Source organism: Nelusetta ayraudi, unplaced genomic scaffold (genome assembly GCF_046127955.1).
Source record: "Nelusetta ayraudi isolate G7.1 ecotype Tasmania unplaced genomic scaffold, CSIRO-AGI_Nayr_v1 ptg000015l, whole genome shotgun sequence".
Taxonomy (NCBI): Eukaryota; Metazoa; Chordata; class Actinopteri; order Tetraodontiformes; family Monacanthidae; genus Nelusetta; species Nelusetta ayraudi.
The window spans coordinates 368,860-383,475 of NW_027466065.1; the positions used below are offsets into that span (position 1 = coordinate 368,860).

A 14,616-nucleotide genomic window follows, 5' to 3' on the forward strand; every position below is an offset into this window, starting at 1 on the left:
CCGCTTATTTAATCCACCGAGGCCGGTGCAAAGGACAGAATTAAATTCAACAGACTAGTCTCCAGTCTGATCCATTAACCAGGACGACTTCCGGCGCATGCAGAATGGAGAGCGCTGATTAGTGACAGATTCCATTCACCTGTTTAGCTTTGTGGGCCATTGAAGGGACTCCTGTAGTTGTGACACGCAGTGCTTTTTAACAGGCACGGCTTTCTGTTTACTGCTGGATTCCTGGAGTCAGTAGTTGTTCTGGCTCCTGCGGAGGACAATTTGGACCGCACTGACCGCTTTGGCATGTCACAGAAGCCAGTTTGAGGTGACGGGAGCTCTGTGACCGTACCGGACGACGGTTTCACCGCGGCCACAAAGGGCTGGAGAGGGACTCAGGACTGAGGTAGGTGTGTGAAAGATGCTCAGTCACTGGTGGGGAAAACACACAGCCCCCCCCCCCCCCCCCCAAAAAAAAAAAAATCTTGGTTCTACTCTCGTCATCCACAGTCTCCCCTGTGGATCTGATTTAGATACTGCCACGCCCACTCGCCAGCCTATGGTGGGTTTACGAGACGACCTTAACCGGCTCCATCGCTGAGAGGATCACCAGCCACGCTGACGCAGCAGGTAGGACTCGCTCGGCTTCCTCCCCGAGGCGGTTGTAGAAAAAGAGAGAGAAAGTAAAATCACAGAGAATGTTCCCGCAGCGTGCGGCGCAACTCGACTTAAGTGTCCTGTAAATGGTGCCTGCATGGTGCTTCCATCGCGGCGGGAAATTGTGTTCAGGTTCACAAATGAGGTCTAAATTGACTCAACAGGCTGCCGTGAGAAAGAAAGATGCAGGGAGAGAGGAGGAGGAGGAGGAGGAGCAGGAGGAGGAGGAGGAGGAGGAGGCGGAGGAGGCACAGGCTACTCAAACTGGAGGCGATTATCATCAGTGGAGGAATGTAAATCATCTTTGTTCCAGAGCGAATCAAAGCATGGAACATGTTTTATTTTTTTCCTCCTGATATAACTGGATTAGATTGAAGCCTGAGCAAACAACAGCATGCTGGGAGGAGTGTCCCTCGCAGTAGAGTCACTTTAATCAAACACTTCACCTTTTATTAGTCCGAGGCCTTTGTCACTGTCACTGCACACGTACCTCTCGGGACTTTAGACAGCAGTTATCTCTTCATTGCAGATTTTAAAATGTCCCTTTTTCATTTTAATTGGCAGTCTGATAAAGCGCCCGATAAGCTGGAGCAATAATTCACAGACCCAGGTGTAAAGTATGTAAATAAAAGTGCATTTTGAATTGATGTAAAGTCCAGAACCGGTGTGCAGGAGGAATGTCTGGTATAGACTTGGAGTCAGGTGACAGCGAGAAGCCTGCGTCGCCTTCAAAGCACTCCCGGGAAGCTGACGAAGCACTTTAGAGGCGTCTTGCTACCTCGTGCAGCAAAGCATACATATGGAGTCAGAATTTGACAGAATGCAAATTATCCATCGAAACAATAACAAAAAACACAGAGAGAGTTCCTGTGTCACACGACACAGGAACTGATAGCGCTGCTGGATCTCGCTGAAAAGGTCAAATAGAGGAAGTGAATTCCTGCTGGACGTGGCCTTTGTGCAGTGTGAGAAAGATATTTTTTTTTTTGCCGTAGTCTCTGTGTCACATGAGCTACTGCAAAGGAAAGGAAAATAAAAGACGATTTTCCCCTCTATTCAAATGAACGGGTGCTACACTTGGCAGTTGTTGTCTCACACAACGAGCCGCATCTGTGTTTCCATCAGACCCGGCGGCGGCGACGCTTCCGGCGGCTGTCACCGCCCCTCAGCTGTGTGTGTTGGGCCTCTTGTTTGTGCCCGTCGTCATGGCAACCAGAGGACGGACGGCAGCGGCTGCTGCTGCCGCTGCCGCTGTTGGATCTGTGCTCAGAGAGCAAAAAACAAAACAAAACAAAGAATCTGGAAGTGGAAACGCCTGCTGGATGTGCGAAGACTCTCGGGGTTCAGTGCCGAGTCCAAACATTTTCTTTGCTCCCGCTGTCATGGAGCTTCCCATCATGCGGCGTACAGCTTCTTTTTTTTTCTTTTAATTGTGCGGCTGCATTCCAATTCAGTGATTTTTGTCTGCAGCTTATGGTGTTTGGTTTCCTCGACTTGCGTCTTGTTATTTTTTTTTGCTCGACTCTTTCAGGAGTGTTTTCGTAATAGAAAAAAAAGAAAGTTGTTGAGTTTCCTTGTTCAGAAGGCAAACTTTAGTGACACGCACCAAATGATGCATGTGGAATGAAACGGAAAGCTCCGGATTCTGAACCAGCCCGGCGGCTGAGGCTGTTTTTTTTTATTTTCCACCTCACCGTTGCTTCGAATCTGGTGAAATGTGGCCGTCAGGACGTCGCATTGTGCTGACTGCACGCATGCTTCCATCCACATGACGTCACCTCATGTGATATAGACATACTTGATAAACAAACACACACACACATTCACACAGAGGCTGTGCACAATAAACAGTCTGTCATCAAACTTTCAATTTTCATTGCAGCCTTTTAATGATGAAACCACAACCACACACACAGTTTGTTTTTGTTTTATTCAAGGAAAACTCTCTAAAAAGAAAGAAAACACGCTGCTGCTGCTGCTGCTGCTCCTGCTACTACTGGCTGCCTCCTGCATTTTTTTATTTTATTTATTTAAATTTAATTTTTTTTACAGCTGGCTTCTTCCATCTAGTTTCCAGGCAACACACGGAGGGAGACTGCTGGGCCAACACCTGATAATTAGCAAAAAAGAAAAACACACGTGAAGAAGTGCCAAGAGTCCAAGTGTGGATTTGCTTACAGTCAAAGTCCCCCTCCCGGGGCAGCAGCACGTCATGGGCAAACACACAATGAGGGAGTGTATGAATGGTGTGTTTGTCTGCTCTTTACCTGTTGTTTACAGTCGGTCCCTTAATATTTGTGGCTCTCCGTTCCGCCGCGTCCGAAACCTGCCAACGGAAAACAGACGTTGTGAGACGGACGCGTGGCCGCGTTGGTAACGGGAGGCGGATCCAGCTTACCTTGTGGGCCAAAGATTGCGGCGTAGCAGGGTTTGTGGCAGTATGGCTTGCCCTCATGCTAAGGAAAAAAATAAAAGACATATTAGCATCAGTGGGGTTGTAGAAAATAACGAAAGGCACCATGAGTTTTGAGCTGATGACGCACGGCTCTGCTAAATTCACAGCTGATTCTGTACATGTCTGGATGAGTTTTTTCGTTTTCTCTTTACTTTATTTTGCCAATTCAAACATCACGCAGGCATCTCACCTCTGCATGGGAACCTGACGACAGAACCTTTTTGCACTTCTCACACCTGAGGCACGGCCGGTGCCAGTCTTTGCCCAGCGATGTCACCTTCTCGGCTGCAAAACACATAAACCCCCCCCCCACAAATGTTAACTTTTTGTACCGCCAAAGGGTCCGGAGGACAGGTGGGTTCTGCCCAAAGTCTGAGATCATTCTCGAGACTCGGGTGATAATTTAATTTAATCCGGTTGGAATTACTTTGAATTCGCTGATCATTATGAGGGCTTTGGGTGTGGTGACTGACGGAGAAGACGGGACAGAGCGTCCCTGAAAAATCCCTCCCCCTCCCCCTCCTCGTCCTTCTCCTCCTCCATCTACTGCCTCATAAACGCTGATAAAGAATGTCTTTATCTGCAAGCCTTCTGCAGAGCCATAAAAACGAGGAGGAACCCAATGTGCGGTCTGACGAACTGAAAACAATGTTCGGTTACGCATCGCCGGCGGGGGGAAAGCACCGGAAAGACTAAGACCCAGAATTGTGCGGTTGAAAGTGTGTGGGTGGGGTCTTGGAGACAAATCATAACCAAAGAAATCTGACGAACATGGTAACAGTCAACGGTCAATGTGAGATGAACAGCTGAACGAGCACAAAGTCTCGCTGGAATCCAGAGCAAAAGGCCGCTGTGACCCAAAGCCCAGGGACAATATTTAGCACGTCCCCTCCTCGTCAATGACCTGACGTCATGTGTGAGATTATGCAACTGGAGCGAGGGGGGGGGGTGTCACCTCTCGGTCTCGCCGGTCAGAGCAACATTTCAGTCTCAGTCTCGCAAACCCCAGAATAATTGCTGCATAACAAACTGGGAGCCAGAGGAAACACCGGTTGTTGTTAAAAACGGCGCCCATTTCATGTTATTTCATCATTTATTGTGTTTGCTTTCCGATCGCGCAGTGCATCGACGTGGGAAAGCCGGCCGATACCATCAGCATCGGTTGTACACAACCTCGGCTGTATCTGCAAAGGCCTTTCAAAGACAAACAAACGGGCACCAGTTCAAAATGGAAAAAACCCATTACAGGGCTGCCTGTTTAGCTGATCTTCATTCCAGAACATCCTGGGTCAAATTCGGATTTGTTTGAGCTAAAAATAGCTTTCAAACGCAATCTGTGGGATCTGCTAGCTGGTTCTTTCCAAAGTTCTTTCCAAATGCTCAGTATCAAGTACCTAAGTACCTGTTTTCATCCTGGTCAGTTGTAAGGTTGCATCCAGCATGCCATGTTTAATGCTACACCTAGCCAGCTAGCTTAACTTGCTAGTTTGGGTCCCCCAATTTTAACAAATAAAATGCTCCCCGGTTCAGCATTTCTATACACTAGTTCCATGGTAATGATTTGACTCTTTTGTCCCCTCAGCAGCTGGACAGCCCAGCCTGAAGTTTTTTTTTGAAGTCAAGAATTCTTAGGCTAAAGTCTTTGCTTGGTGTCCTGGAGCTATGCCAGTAGCTACAGTAGCAGGTTTCTAAAAGCTGGATGGAGTTCGCCAAAAACTAATACAACCTGTCCCGGCATTTGCCTATGCAAATGAACGGCACAACCTCACGGTGAGACAGGTGGAGCAAGCCGGCCAGGTTGCTTTGAGGGTCGAGGATTTTTTAAATTTAAAATATTGTTTGAGATCAATTGATTTGGTTGTGCCGCTTTCATCCGGCAACCTGGCACACGTGGTGGAGGTTTTCGCCTGGGCGGCGACAATGAAACCCGGTGTTGGCTCCATGTCAGCTGGTTGCAGGGTTGAAAATTAAAATGTCAAATGTTCAAACGTCCACTAGGCAGTGAAAGCCTCCATGTTTTACTGTCTCAGGTCGTTCTCTCTCTCTCTCTCTCACTGGAAGCCAGTCGATCGGCAGCGGAAAAGCTTGAATTCCAAAACTGGACAGCTTATTTAAAATAGGAAACAATGTTTTCTCTGCACTCAGTCAAGATGGAATTGAACCAAGTCATTCTTCAGCAAAGCAGCAGCAGCAGCAGCAGCAGAAGCCTGATCGTTTCCATCTGAGAGAAACATCAAGACGAATGAGAGGACCATGTAAGGAGCGCCAAGCCTCCTCTTCCTCCTCTTCAGCTCCACTTTCTCCTCCTCACAAGTTGAATTTGAGCCAATTTATTGTTTTGGCTCGGAGGATCGAAAGTTCATCCAAAAATTGAATGATGTGGAGAGAGGCTCCCAGTGCGGGTATCCATCCATCGGACTGGAGGCCGCCTGCTTTGTGCTGTCTGGCCGGGGCGTGAGTCGTCTCTCCGTGGACTCCGCAGGTCGGGGACGCTAAACAGATTAAGGCGTAAAATAGAGCCGTCTGAAAGCTTCTGCTGCTTCCTGCTTTTTTTGGGGGGGGGGGTGGGCTGAGACGCCAGCATCACTCAGGATGGAGTCAAGCTCAGCCCGAATCATCACTGACAGACGGGCTTAAGTGAGACGTACAACTCTGCAGAAATAAAGACTGTCGGGCCACACAGCCGAGCAGTGCAGTCAAGACACAGCGGCTGAATGCGTTCACGTGAATCGGAAGGACAAAAAAAAAAACGACGACCCATCCCCTGAGTGCTCTGATGCAAGCATGTTGTGTGCATTGTGCAAGGAAGTAGGAAGAACGTTCTTTCCCCTCTCAGATGACTCAGATTACAACTTTTTTTTTTTTTTTTTTTTTGCGTTGTCTTAATGTATGAATTTCCTCGTGGCGGAAAATATTTGAGCGTGCGAGCTCTCAAAGAGAAAAAAACAACAAAAAAAAAACATTTTTTTTGCGCGTGTGTGTCTGAGTTGCGTGGTTGCGTCGGAGCATTTCAGGTCGCTGCCTTCCAGCCCGCTAACATCCATTACGCAACAGCGGCAGCAGACAAACACAAGCACTCCGCGGCAGCGTCGAGTGCTGCGCGCGTTAACCTGCGGCTGCTCGTGGAACCAGGAAATGTAAAGCCGCACCTTCCTTCCCCCGCTTTAAACGGAAAAGAAAAGATGGTTTAATAAAAACAAAACAAAACAAAACAAAAAAAAACTCACCAAAATAAACTTCCTTGTTGCAGGCCGGGCACTTGGGCATCTTGACGCAGATGTTGTGTTGTTTTTTAAGAAGTGATGGTGATGGTGAGGACGTGAAGCAGCTGCAAGTATCCCGGGGACTGAAGCACCTGCTCTCTCTGTGACGTGCCGCGCCTCGCCGTGCACTGCAGCCGCGCGCCTCCGTCCCGTATTTATAGCAGCCAGGAAATAGTTTCCCTCCAACTCGTTCTTACCGTTTTTTGTTTTTTTTTCTCTCTCTCTCTCGCTGACGGGGGGAGAGGCCTGAGCGGAGAGCAGCGGAGGCAGAGGAGGAGGAAACGCGACAGTAACTTCTACCGGGAGGTAAAAGTGAACAGTGTCCCCCTTAAATATCTATTAGTCTTAAAAAAAAAAAAAAAAAAAAAAAAAAAAAAACCAATGAATCAAACAAACAAACACAGTTTGAAGTGAAAAATACATCTTTCATTCAACTTTATTAACATAGAATTTGACTTCTACTTATTCCCTGTTTTGCATATTTAACCATAACATGCTAAAGTCACAACAAATAAGAAAACAACAACAACAGACAGAAGAGCAAAAATGATCATTTATGGTTGTTGCTATTTTTCTTTAATAACAGACACATAATATTTTTAGATGTCAAGGTAAGGTAGGAAAACAACATCTAAAAAAGTATTATGCATCTGTGATAAAAGAAAAATACCAACAATTGTATAGAAAAAGAATAATAGCAAAAAAACATTAGTTTCTGATTATGAAATTGTAATATTATTTTATAATATTTACAACCTGTGTGACAATTAGAAAGTAAATATCACTCCGCCTGTGTGTTTCCTGCCAGATTGCATGAGTATCTGTGTAAAGACACTGAGATGAAAAAAACAAAAACAAGCACAAACAATAAAACCAGCGTCATCTACGACCTTAGCAGTGTACTTGCATCTGAACTCTGAACCATGTTAGGAACAATCCAAGAAAAAATAAAAAAAAAATCCAACCCTGAAAACCAAACATGGTTGTATTTCTATAAGTAGCAGCAATAACTGCTGATCTTTAACAGCGACCGGGTGTCACAGGGACTGAAGGTTGACGGAAGCTGCATAATGAAAACAGGCGGGGTCAGAAAACACTCACGATTATCAGCTGCTGGGTCACAAAGATAAGAAAGGTGGAGGAACAGAGGAAAAAAACAAGCAACTTTAAAATCTGGAAACACTGGAAATTAATGGAACGCGGCCCTGAAGCCATTTCAGGTAACGGGGTGGGGTGGGGAGTGGCGGGGGTGAACAACGCCGTCGGTTGTGACTGCAGCCCAGTAGAGCCGCATGCTGATGCTGCTAATAATGATGTCACCAGTTTCCCCAACTTGACCCGACCTGAGGCCGTTGCCACGGCGACTACAAACAGATACACACACACACGCACACACACACACACACACACACACACACACACACACACACACACACACACACACACACACACACACACACAACACCGTGGTGAGCCGGACGTGAGCATGCAAGAGCGTACACGTGAGATCAGAAGAAAGAAAGCGTTTTCTCAAAGTAATGAACTGAATCTTTTTATTCTATTATTGCGACTGTCAAGGAGACGAATGATCAGTTAGTGTGAGAGGGAGCCTGACATTTGCCGTTTATGTAATCCCGCTAACGTTTGATCCCACAGTTTTTGTTTTTTTGCTGAGGCTAATTACTTTTTTCCATCATTTCCAAACATTTCATTCCAAAAGATTGTCCTTTTTTTTCTTTTTTTTTAAATTATGAGCACATTAAACCTGATGACACCCATATTTGCCAGTAAAACTTAATTAAACTAAACTAACACAGGTGAGATTTTCCGTCTTACAATTATCTCATAGCTTTTTTTCTTTTTTTAATTATCTCATAGCTTTTTGTTTATTACTACTTGGGGCTTTTTGGAAAAGTTGACTGTTCCTTTTTTGAAATGAGTCAACTTAAATCTTTATCACCGACAACGACGTGTTTTCTTTTATCTGACATATCGGCGCCACGAAAGCCTCCTCAGTTGTGGTTGGCCGGGACAGTTTTACCTTTTTTTTTTTTTTTTTTTGGGCAATTTATGACAATTCTGGGTGAGTGCAGCCTTTAATTTCCTCAGTGGGATGGATTCCCTGGGAGTCACGGAGACATCGGGCAGAAGATCAGTCAGCTCAGGGGCTTCTGCTCTTCACCAACCACCCAGGTGATGGACGGGTGGGGGGGCCCTGGGCCCCTCTGGTGAGGCCCCTGGGCCGCTGGCCTGTAATCATGCTTCTCTGCAAGCAACAGAGATTAACGCTGAGGTCTCGCGTCCTGCGTCACAGGTTTGTGTTCGTCCTCGGCGAAACAGGCAGAAGTTGTTGCTTTATTTACTCTGAAGGCTGATTGCAGCTGTTTATCAGTAGCCATTAGTAGCCAGGATGGTTGGAGTGGGTGATCTGGCGAAGGCCTGGTGACAGTTCTGACAAAGGCGGGAGGCTCGCGCTGACACTGGTGACAAAAGAAGGAAAATAGTTTCATAATTGTCTTCAAAGCGAAGCAAAACTACGGTTGAGGTTGACATGACAGGCGACTGTTGTATTGTTTGGGCTCACGCTGTCTGACGACCTTTGACCCATGAGTTCACATGCTTTCACATGTTTTGTTTTTTGTTTTTTTTTCTTTTTTTTTGCTCTGGACATTTTTTGAGGAAATGAAGAAAACTAAATCATAGAGGCCGGAAGGCAAGAGAGGCCAAAACAACTTTATGGACTGAGCGGAATCAGCCCAATGATTCTACAGAGACCACCAGTCTGTCAGTTGTTTTTTATTTTTTTGTTGTTTTTTATTGCAGCCCGTGACGACACACACACACACACTCTGACCAATCCTCTCACATGCGGATGGTGGGAAGACGCCAGGAAGCCGCCGCCCGAAAGAGCCGAAGACTGCGTCCAGTCAGTTGAGGCTGCGATGATGTCAGAGTCACGACAGCAGAAGGTCCTCTGGTTTCACACCCTGGCTGGAGAAATGAAGAAACATGACTTGGGTCCAGTTCGACTCCAGTGCTTGTGGGCCCCCAGTGCGTTCGCCCAGTCTACTACGCACTGGGGGCCCATTTCACCGGTTTCTCTTTCGGGTTGGAACCATCAGAGGCAGACAACGGACCATCCAGAGATCCGACCTCCCCCCCGTGCATCTCCTCCCCTCGCTGCTGACAGTCTCCAGGTGTTGTCTCTGGCCGCTCCGACCGTCTGGACTCTTATCTCTGCGAAGCTCCCGCGACCTAACCCCGTTTCCTGCGATACCAGTTGAAAGACTGGAACATCCACGCCCTGCACGTCTTTCTACGTTCTTTTCCCACAATTCTCCACTTTTAGGGGATGACACAACCTTAGTGATGCTGGCGTGACAATATTAGCGACAGGCTGAAGAGCTGCACTTTCGATGCAAAACACTGGCAGCGAGGAAGAGCTCCAGTCGTCAGTGTTTCTTAAGCCTGACGGCCACCAACCTGCACAGCAGAGTTGAGGAATCCACACTTCTTTTCAACACAGAAGGGGTACAGACTGGTTCTGTTTTTCCTTGCTGACGATGTTGAGAAACCGCATGCGCTCCTTCTTTTTTCCCTCTCTCTCTCTCTCTCACTCTCTCTCTCTCACTCGCTCTCTCTCTCCATGAGGGTGAACTTGAGCTCAGTGGCTCGCAACGTTGTTTGTGTTGGAGTCTCCACTTTGAGCGAAACATTCCTTTAAAGAGGCCAGGATGCAATTATTGCTTCGCTTCCTGAGATTGTGGCACCGGCAGCAGCAGCAGTACCAGCAGCACATAGTGTTGAGGCAGCAGCAGTGTGCAGTGCACCACTGAAGGCCTGCAAGAGGAAAAAGTGGCTGCAGAGGATAAACTGCTTTTTTGAGGTTTGCCAAAAGAAAAGAAAAAAAATATTTTAAGATAAAAGCTTTAATTTTAAAACTAAAAAGCAGCTTTTTTTTGTGATTTTTTATTTTTGGAGTCTTCCTAAATTTTTTTGCGTGTGTGTTTCCTCACCACACCAGCACTTTAATTTGCATAAACACACTGTGCACCTCGATGCACCCACACTCAGATGCGTGTGCGGTCATGCTCGTCCGGGTCACGCCGGGGTCTCAGCGGGATCGACTGCAGATCACATTGTTGTTGCAGATCAAGGAAACCAGTTTTCAACAAAACAGACCCTGCCAAAACACAGCGGCGTGCCACCACTTCCTTCGCAACCAGTAGTTGTTGTTTTTTTTTGTGCGGGAGTTGTGTGTCCGTCGCCGTGGCAACGGTCGGTTTTCCCCCCTCCGACAAACAGGAAATGAAAGGGCCACGTGTTTTCTGACTGCACCGTTCAATCATTTCCTTTTTAAGACGTGAAATGGAACCGTCTTCCCCCGTCTGGGGACTTTGAGTCAGGAGCGCGGGGTAATTTTTTCGGGAACGTGGAGCCGAACGGCGCTGGGCGGCTAAAGCTGCAGCGGTGTGTGGCACTCGGCGAGGACGCAGGAAGCGAAGCTACACACCCGTGGCGGCGGCAGGCGTGTCGCAGTGACTAGTTCTGGTTACCGCCACGTCCGTCTTGACAGGCTCCAGTCAGAAACACGGTCTGAACGCCAGAGCTGTGACTGGAATAAGAGAGTCTCTTGTGTGTACATTTCTTTTAGGGGTGTGGGGGGGGATGTCTTATTGGAAAAATATCAATTGAAACATTAGTCTGAGTCTCATTTGTCAGTTTTCAGGTACTTGTCTCACCTCATTATGGACTTGGCTCAGAACCCTCACAAATATGTTCCGCTTCCCCCTTTTTCTGCCATTTTATGGGATGCAGCGGTCGGCGCGGCTCACGAGTCACCTAAGTTTAAGTTGACGCCACGCAGAAACCCGTCGACCTTCAGGAGCAGCGACGCAGTTTCCTCGTGGTGACTTGAAGATTCATTTGCTGCCTATGTAGCCCGAACATTTCGGGGTATTACTAACGGGAACCGAGTGCTTTCATCCCGGGCCAGAATAGGGTGGTAACACCAGCAAGTTCCTGTAAATCTCACATTTAAAAAAAAAAAAAGAATTTCTCGGTTCTCTTGCACCGTCGCACAGTCCCTCTCCTAGCTGTGTGTTTTCGACAGAATATCCGTGTACATTATTTTAGAATTTCTTCGTTTTCGGAGCTCTGACCACCACAAGACAAAAACCATCTGCTTCTGTCAGAGGAATAACAGGCGTCGCACTGGACAGAATTTTTCCAAAACTTTGACCAAAACAGTCGGGGATGGATGGGGGCGGAGCGTTGCCGGTGAAAATAAATGAAGTATTTTTAGCATAGGGGCAAAATCTCCTAATTTGAAGCGCCTGGCTCCGAGAGAGAAGCCACATCAGTGGCTCCCGCTGTACAGAAGGGGAAACCGCGCAAGGTTCGCGGGTCTTCAGAGGTCCGGGGGGAGAAAAAAAAAAGCCACCAATCAGCTCGCCATCATCCGCCGCTCCCTAACGAGTCGCTCTCATCGTGCTGTGGTTTTTCTTTTCTGGAGCTTTATGATTGGTTCAAAGAGCTGGACTGCGTCCCAGCAAGTGGTTCCTAAATCCCACTTTGGATCAATCAGCGGACAAATGATTCCCCAATGAGTGCACCAAAAAGAAAAAAAGAGATGAAAAATCTTACCGTAAATCATGTAGAAGAGACTCAAGCGTCTGCTCTTAATCATGGCTTTTCCATCATGAAACCAGGCTTCCACCAAAGTTTCAAGCGAGGTATCTGGGGAACTCGCAGCTATTTTCGACATGTTGACGGCGCAATTCATCGCGCAACTTTCAGTCTCAGATGAATGACGACCATGGTGGCAAAATCTTTGGTCGTGGCTCAACAACTGTCGTCTCACATCACTCAAGTTTTTTATTTTTTTGCACATGTAGTGACTGTAACACTTACGATATTGTTATATCGTAACGCAAGTAGCGTAAATGCTAATCGCTAGCAGAAGGGAAGAAATGCAAACCTCTGCAAACCCTCTGCAAAGTACGCATGCCAAGTTTGCCTCTTTTGCCAGGACCAAATTCTGCCTTCTCTTCTTTGTTGGGCTTTTATTTTTTCCGCACATTGACGTACAATGTAGCCTGCGATTTAGTGAGCAGTCGTACAACGTTGTCTCCGAACATCGCCTCCCAACATCGTACTTGATATCTCATCAAAGTTTACGAGGATCCGCGCGCAACGAAAGGATGAGAGCGCATGAATCAGAATCAGTGCAGTCTGCGGGAGCCTTCAGATGAGCTCATGAAGGTAATCATCTGCTTCCTGTTTGGATTGCGATAAGTCGGGAAGCCCAAATTGCTGCAGCATGGATGTGTTCAGGGCCTAACGAGGCAGCTGTGTGTGCGCCGAGTAAACACCCACTAATTGAGGTCGTTAGCGACAGTTACAGTAATCAGATCTCGTCTTGGTTACGAAGACTAGACGTCGGCGCTTTTTTTCACGGCCTCAAATGAACGAGCGAGCGGAGGAGGACAGAAGAGAGAAAATACGTTTCGACAAACGCTGCTGCAAAACAGATTTGCGGCGAAGAGCAAACAAACGTCAGGACGCCACCGGGGGAGCCGTTGATGGTGGTGGGCGTGTGTGCGTCCGTACTTCCAAAAAGCGTCCGAACTGCAGGGAGATGATTTAGAGTGGGAATCGTCCCAACCACTTCGAGGTTTTCTCGGAATAGAAGAGATCTCAAGGCCGGGGTGGGCGGCTGAGGGGGGGTGGGGGGGGGGATGTAAAACCCATCATAGCACTTTTTCTGTTTTACGACGTAGTTTGAAAGAAGAAGTCTGGCCGGGCTTTATGGACAAAATAAACCGGGGCCCTTTAATAAGAAACAGAACCTCTCCGCGCCACACGGTAGTTTCCAACTAAGAGTTTCCGTCACGGCTTCGACGTCGCTCCTTTGGCGGCTCGTTTCCCCGTCAGACCTCACGATGTCGGCGAGCGCCGCAACAGAACGCAGACCTGAAGTCGCGTGACCTGACGAGTGCCGGCGGAGGGAGTAGAATTGGAATGAGAATCCTTGTGTGTGTGTGTGTGTGTGTGTGGGTAGCTGAGTTTCCATTACCCCTAGAATTGCGCAAAACCTAAATATCCCCCCCCAAAAAAACCCTGGTAATTCAAATACCTAAACTTCAAAAAAACTCTCAAATATGGCTAAAAGGTTTATACGCTCTCATGAGGTGGTTCTTCAGACGTATCGGTATAGAAGTATATCGCAAAAGTGTCATGGGAACACTTTTCGCATTTACAAAATTGACAAACGGGGTCACGTGACCAGTTCACAAACGTAAAACAAACAAAAGCAAATGTGATTCTGGTAAAATCTCGTCCCGTGTGATTTTACGAGAATTACGGCCCATGCGCTTCACACCATTCAACGGAAACGCCTGCCAATCGCAATTGTACCTGTGATGGAAACGCAATGGCAATGCTGAAAAGTAGCTTTAAGAAAAAAGCTTGCAGCTGAGGTTTGAAGCAGGTTCGTTGTCAGTCTGGATGGCTCTCAGAATGTGGACGAACTAATCAGCTTCCCCCGAAGTGAAGGAGGCGGGAGCTAAACCCCGGGGTTCATTTGGAACAGAACAAGAAGTGAGTACAGGGACGGCTGCTGCTGACATCCTTACACGGTTTCTTAAAAAACGAAAAAGATGTTTTACCTTTCAAATAATAATAATTATAATAATAATAATAATAATATATTTTAAGGAAACGGTTTCCTCAAATACTTGCACGTGCACTTGACTGTGCTGACACAATGCACTCACACTGACTAACTGACTCAAAATTATATATTTTTTTCTAATTCCGTCCTTGTCCCAGTATCCATGCAACTGAGAAAATCGACTTATTGTTCCCCTCCCCAACACTAGGGGGGCAATAGTCTTTTCAGCGTGTTAATATAATCTGACTAAGGCAATAATTCCATTTTCTTGAGTGTCATGTAAACATAGTGTCTGTCTCCCAGCACTGTGCCTTTCTATCTAATGTCTCGTCGTCAAGGTCGTTGTCGGAAATGTCCTTGTTTTTTTGTTCACAAATTTATAAGAACGTCCACTTTTGGTCTCTAAAATTGATTTAAAATAGTTCCACTTCTGCTTTGTTGCCAAAAAAGCCCAGATCAGACTCGGAGGCCGGCGGCAGGACGGAGCGTCACGCGAACGAGGAAATTGTGACTTCAGCTTGTGAAACACGCTGAGCCGAGCGGAGCCAAGCGGAGCGGAGCGGAGCATCCGCCCCAAC

The 14,616-nt window shown here is 47.0% G+C and overlaps 1 protein-coding gene across 1 annotated transcript; it reads right to left on the reverse strand.

The window, feature by feature from the left end:
• Positions 1–2,515: 2,515 nt before the first annotated feature.
• Positions 2,516–6,505, reverse strand: crip1 (cysteine-rich protein 1). The gene is made up of 5 exons (XM_076023174.1): positions 6,328–6,505; positions 3,291–3,385; positions 3,044–3,101; positions 2,913–2,971; positions 2,516–2,755 (listed from the first exon to the last, which is right to left on the reverse strand). The coding sequence occupies exons 1-4, from the start codon at positions 6,365–6,367 to the stop codon at positions 2,934–2,936; spliced, it is 231 nt and encodes a 76-aa protein (XP_075879289.1). The 5' UTR covers positions 6,368–6,505; the 3' UTR covers positions 2,516–2,755; positions 2,913–2,933.
• Between the last annotated feature and the right edge of the window lie 8,111 nt (positions 6,506–14,616).